Source organism: Corvus brachyrhynchos, unplaced genomic scaffold (assembly GCF_000691975.1).
Source record: "Corvus brachyrhynchos isolate BGI_N302 unplaced genomic scaffold, ASM69197v1 scaffold15, whole genome shotgun sequence".
Lineage (NCBI taxonomy): Eukaryota > Metazoa > Chordata > Aves > Passeriformes > Corvidae > Corvus > Corvus brachyrhynchos.
In genome coordinates this window covers 2,439,970-2,445,886 of record NW_008238349.1, presented here as the reverse complement: position 1 = coordinate 2,445,886, position 5,917 = coordinate 2,439,970, and the positions used below count along the sequence as shown (strand labels likewise).

The 5,917-nt window shown below is 43.2% G+C and overlaps 1 protein-coding gene and 1 long non-coding RNA gene across 15 annotated transcripts in view; one reads left to right on the top strand and one right to left on the bottom strand.

Moving 5' to 3' along the window:
- LOC108446976 overlaps nucleotides 1-4,899 on the bottom strand; it is a 7,362-nt gene extending 2,463 nt beyond the window's left edge. Inside the window, exon 1 of the long non-coding RNA XR_001862320.1 lies at nucleotides 4,304-4,899. This is a non-coding gene — a long non-coding RNA (uncharacterized LOC108446976). The remainder of the gene's footprint in view (nucleotides 1-4,303) is intronic.
- The window catches only part of GTF2I (general transcription factor IIi), a 91,338-nt gene that overhangs the window by 33,767 nt on the left and 51,654 nt on the right, over nucleotides 1-5,917 (top strand). For 5 of the 14 annotated variants that reach the window (XM_017735311.1, XM_017735309.1, XM_017735300.1 and 2 more), the window contains exon 11: nucleotides 4,909-4,971. The exons of the other annotated variants lie outside the window; for them this stretch is intronic. In XM_017735311.1, coding sequence (XP_017590800.1) covers nucleotides 4,909-4,971 — 63 coding nt within the window. The remainder of the gene's footprint in view (nucleotides 1-4,908; nucleotides 4,972-5,917) is intronic. 14 annotated transcript variants of the gene reach the window in all.

Genomic DNA, 5,917 nt, shown 5'->3' with positions numbered 1-5,917 from the left:
GTAAAAGTAAGCCCTCAGCCAATAACTACGAGATAGAAACCTTTGTACTTACCCCCTCCCTTTCTTATCTAAAGGGCTCTAAAGCCTCTAACCAGTGTCCCTGTAGTTCTCCTGCTAGGGTCTTGGTTGGAGGTCATCTGTGTTTCTTGTGTTTGTGAATTAGTGTCCTGTAACTGCTTAAAAACCCTGCTGAGATTGGCTTTTGCAGTGCTTGCTTGTGGAATTAGCTTAAGACCACCCAATCAGCAATTTAGAAAGTAGGCAGGGCATTTAGGAAGTTCAGAAGCAGCTTTGCTTTTTGCTAATCTTGTGCTTTGCCCAGGTCCTTTTGCACAAGTTATTCCTTCACAGGTAGGAGCAGGAACTTTCTAGAGTTACTCAGATAAGTAATTGGTGCCCTGATAAGCACAGTTCCTTAATTCTGTAAGAGCTTTGAAGTTCAAAGCAATTCCAGTGCTGCACATGAGTTCCCTGGACATAAAACCAGTGATGGCTTTTTTGTATCTTTAAGATGATGACGATGACTACCTGCCCCCTGACAAGAGACTGAAGAACACCAAGTTGGCTACTGAAGCTGCCAATAGTGGGAGAAAAAACGGAAAAGAGTTTAATTTTGGTAAGACGAAAATTGAAGATGATGTTGTCTCCCTGCTTTATGAGAAGGTTTTGGGTAATTTTGTGCTGCAGGAGTGAGACATGCCAGGGCAAGCCTTCATGTGAGTGCCATGGGCTCTGTGTAGGTCTATTGCAGCAGTAAAATCATCATCATAGGCTACCTCTGTTGTTTTTTGGTATTTGACGTGACCACGTAAATTGACTCACAGAAAGCTGGGATCTTTTGGTGGTGTTCTTTCATGATGCCTTATGTTGGGTTCTCCACAGAAATGCAGCCATGCACTTCAGTTTACTCTGGTTAAAGATGCGTTGCATGGGATTTTTTGCACTCCTGTATGTGTCCTTTATTCAGTGTTTTGGTGTGGTTTCTGGACACATTAATCTGTCTGCTTTTATAAGGTTCTGTGCAGTCAGGAGTTATGTTTTTTACTTTATATTTTGGAAGGCATCCCCCAGAGTTGCAATGGCAGTGAAGGAACTGATGTGGAAACAGAGTTAGAGCATTTGAGATGTGCAATGTTTTTTGTGAGGATAAATTAACATCATTGGATATTTTTTCCCAGAAATATTTGGAAAGATGTTGCCTAAATGAAGTTGTATGTCTTCTTCAAGCATTCTCTTTTCATATTTCCACTGGGTTGTCTTTTGTGATGTTTGTTTTGTTTTGCTTTTAATCTCCCTTTCTTTGTTTAAAAGACAGTCGTGTGCCAAGGAAGGTGGTAACCTCTCTGGAATTGAAAGATGACCCCCTTCCTCCCAAATTTTTATGACTTTAAATTTATGGCTTCCAAGCAAAATATGGGGAAAGGAATAATAGCTCTTTACTGGACTATATATATATATATATATATACACACACATGTATATTTCTATAGAATAAGACAAACAAGACCAATAACAGCAGCAATGAGGAAAAAAAGAGCAAACCCAGTAACTGCTTTGTCCCGCCCATTAATTGATTTCCCCTGTGATGTTACAATAACTGCCAGCAGGGGATCACTCTTGGTTTGTGTGGAGGCAGAAACACTGCAGTGACTGCCCTGCGGCTTCGGGGGACGCTCTGATACAAGAGTGGGACATCCCTGGTGGTGGAGGCAGCTCAGATGAGGGAGAGGGAACAAGGGTCGACTCCCCCAGGCACCCACGTGAGCGGTGATGGATCTTTGGCACTACTAATGGCAGCTGGTACCTGCTTGGATGGAAGGCAGGGCTTTATCCTGATGTCACACTACTGTGCAGAGTAAACATCCATCAGCGGTGCTGCTGCAGCTCAAGCTGCCCCTCCATGCAGAGGATCTGAGGGCAAAAGTGGGGAAGGGACATCTTCCCCAGGCACCCACATGGACCGTGCTGGTCTTTCTCGGAACGGACAGCCAGAGAAGTCTTAGTCAGTGTAGTGGCCAGGACTCTCTCTCTTGAAGGCGACAGGCTTACAAGATGGCAGGAGGCAGAGCTCCACAGTAGTGTTGAAAAACGCTGTGCAGGAGAGGTCCAAGGTGAAGAAAGACCACACGAGCATCTCTGCTTCGAACAAGGCAGGGTGACCACCCCCAGCTAAGAAACTGCCAAAACAACCCCATTTCCCCTTTCTCCCCCATAACCATTCCAGCAGTATGCCAAGGCACTCAGCAACCTATTTTCTCTTGACTGCTGTCTATTCATCATCTCCCTGGCAACAAATGGGAGAAAATTCCCTGAGAAAGGAAAAAATACCTATCCTGCCACACTCCCAAGTCATGCCACTCTGGGGCTTGGTATAAGCAAGTTGTGATGGGCGTGGTCATTATTTTAAATCATGAAAGGCATTTTAAAGTGCTCGTGACCCAAAGTTTAATGTGTTGATGGGACGTGAAAAGTACATCATGGTTAGGCTGCCTGTGTTCTGGGCACGTGGCTCTCCAGCCTGAGTCGGGTGCATTTCTAGGCAGGTTTTGCTAGCAGCAATGCTCTTTCTTGCAAATCCCATTAGTTTTGCTTTGAAGGTAGGTATCGCCATAGTTAAGGGTACCATTACATGCAATTCAGCAGCATTTCTCCTGATAAAGGAGAATAAAGTTCATTGCTCGTGCTGGCTGCACTATGAACTGAACTCACTTGAGTAGAGAAATCTAAGTACTTTGTTTTCCCCAGCATCATGCCCTGTGCTTTATTCCTGACCGTGAAGAGAGAGCATGAGGAAGGGGAAGTGTGATAGGAAATGACCGAGACTCTGACTCTGCCTTGGTTTTGACTAGAATTTTATAGCTACAGCTGCTGAGTGTGGTCCTTTGAGTCAGACTAAGGTTTTGTTACACACCTTTTTCTCAGCTCTGTTCTTCTTCACAAGTTTCTGTAAGAGAGGTGTGGAAGGTTGCACGTGGTTTTGGTGAATCAAATCAATCTGTTGCTCGTGAAGGCTGGTATTTATGAAAAGGTCTAGAGGCAGTGGCTAAAAATGGCAGGTAACAGTCTAACTTCAGTTTCATTTGTGGTTTAAATAGGCATACAGAGTAGGCAGCCTTGTCTGGATTCTGTGCAATGGAAATTAGTTATTGCTGATCCTCACAAAAACAAGTAAGACAGAAGAATCAGCAGCAGTGTTTGGGTTTTATAGAGTCTTGGGTGTAATCCATCTATTAGTACAGAAATAGGTAGAAGAGGCATTTAAAGCTTTTCCTAAAGTTTGTCTGAAAGCTACAGCCAGTGATGCAGGTTTGCACAAGTGACAATTTCCTTCAAAGAAAACCGTCAGAGTTTGTATATTTTGGTATATGTCACTGGGGGTTTTCAGTGTTTTTCCCCTCCAGTAACCTTGGCAAGATGGTGAAAAGGGAAGTGGCAAAACCATGGTGTGCCTGCAATCCCCCAGGTTAGCTGTAGCTGCTGTAGGTGTCTGAGGTGGTCTTAATGAGATTGGACGAGTGGGCAGCACGGTGTGATTGCAATTCAGCAATCAGAAAGTTAAGGTTATGAGTGTCAGAAGAAATTGTTTTAAAGGGAACAAAATCACGTTTGAGAAACTGGAGCCAGTGCTGGTGAATGACAACATTGAGACCTGTGAAGATGGCTTCTGCATAGGAGCTGTGTGTATTTCCCCAAGATGAGAAGAGACCTAGTGCTGATGATACATTGTTAAAAAACTTACTTTGGTGTTTAAAACCATTGGTTTAATGTGTCTTAAGAAGAAATGTCCCATCTGGGAGTTTTCTTCCAGAACTTTGTTGCCATGTGCTTTGAGTTTTTTTCATGAGTCCCTTAAGTGTGAGTATTTCTCTGGGATTTGGTGCTGGACTAGGTGGACCATCTGCCAGTCTTGTGGCTGTTCTTAAATTTCCAAAAATGCTGTATATTTTAAAATTTTTTTAACTTCTTTAATTCTCTCAGAAAGGTTCTAAGTGGTCAATTATTTTTACGACCATACTTTATGTTCATGTCTAGTGAAACAACTCCTAATTCTTTGCTTTTGTTGTACTTTGCGTTTGCTAGTTATCTACCCAGCACTCACTTGGAATTAGACCAAAACACCACACTCTGTTTTCCATGAACTGGATGATGTATTTGACATAGTTCAAATATACGGCAGTTAAGGTGCCTCAGTAGATACTGCTGAATTTCTGCTGTACACCACATCATGTGAAGAGAAACCTTTGAAACAAAGATTCCTTTAGACCAGCTCCCAAAGCAATACCATGCTCCAGCTTAGAGAGACCTGAAAGAAGATCCTCTTCAAAATGCACAAGCGCAGCTTTACTGTGCCAGAGTAGCTAAAATATGTTCCTTCACACACTGCTGCCTAATCTTGGTATAGTTTCTGATACAATTAGCTTCACTTTCTCAGACTGTACTGCAGTTAAGTATAAATTGCTCTTTCTCCCACCAAGTGTTGATGAGCTAATCCTGTTTGTGTTGTTGGTGCACACTGCCCCAACAAAAGCATGATGATCATGAATTTCCCTCCCATGTTTCACTGTTGGCCTTGCAGCCTGTGATGGAAAGCATTCTAGCGGAGCAACCATGAGTCTGTAGAGATGGTAAAGCAAATACATAACCTGTGGGGATCAGAGCCTTTGTTTATATTTTCAGTAATCCAGGGTAACAGAGGGGAAAATACTTATGATTGTATTAACCCTACAAAGCCAAGACTCTGGAACTTCCTTCTGTCATAGCACCAACTCTGCACTGCTGCACGCGCAGTTTAGCAAGTGTAATCCTCCCCTCCTTGCCTTTGTCTGGAATTGCTCAAAGGCTTATGGTAACATATCTTTGCTTCTGTTTTTCTTGCATGCTGGGAGTGCAAGAGGTTTTCCCTTTCAGATTCCTCCCAGCATGACTCGTCAGAAACAAGTGAGAAACCTGAGGTTGAGGTAACCATTGAAGGTCAGTTCCCTGGGTTATTGATTTCAGTTGGTTGGGCAATTTTACATCCAAAATGTGTTTTCCAAAGCCTACAGATAAGTAGCTCATTGCAATATGCTTGGCCCTGCCTAATGCTCTTCTAGATACTGTGATGCAGCAGATACAGTCAGAGGGGCTAGAGGATGAAGCAGGAGACAGCCCAGTCTCTCAGGCTGCAGCTAAACCAGACAGGGAGCCTAAGCCAATGGCAACTGGTCCTTTGCAGAAAAGGAAACATGAACCAAATCCATTCACCCAGTGGATGGGGATGGGGAGCCAGGATCCTCACAGCCAGCAGAGCAATCAGAATGAGAAATCATTATTGAGTCTCTGTCCATAGAAAACCCTCACGACCTAAGAAGAGATTACACCCGACGGTCTGATGAATCTTTATTAAGTTGGTTGGTCCACATCTGGGATTCCACAGGTGATAATAGAGTTCGTGGAATTAAAGTGAGGAATTTGGGATCCCTGTCGCGTGATGCAGCTATCGACCAAGGGTTGGCAACTGAATGAAGGATTGGCACGGAATGAAGAGAATTGTGTGCCAGTGTTGAGTGCAGTCTGGATTGTGCACTGCTTGGTAAACGTACCTACTTGAGAAGTATTAGAAAAGCACAATATACTGAAGCATATTGGACATACTGGGCTGTTTTTGAGATGATGCCTGACAGCAATTTGTGTCTTCTGTGTATTTTTCAAGTGCTGGCAATGGAAAATACTCATTGAACAGAGAAGTCGTTTTAACATTCTTTCATTCTGGAGAACACATTTCTTTATAAACACACTGTAGTTATATGTAAAATTTGTAGTTAACACTAGCTTCTGGGAAGGATGGTACCAGAACAGAAGGGCTGTGTTTCACGTGGTGAAAGTGAAGCCTCAGCCAATAACTACGAGATAGAAACCTTTGTACTTACCACCTCCC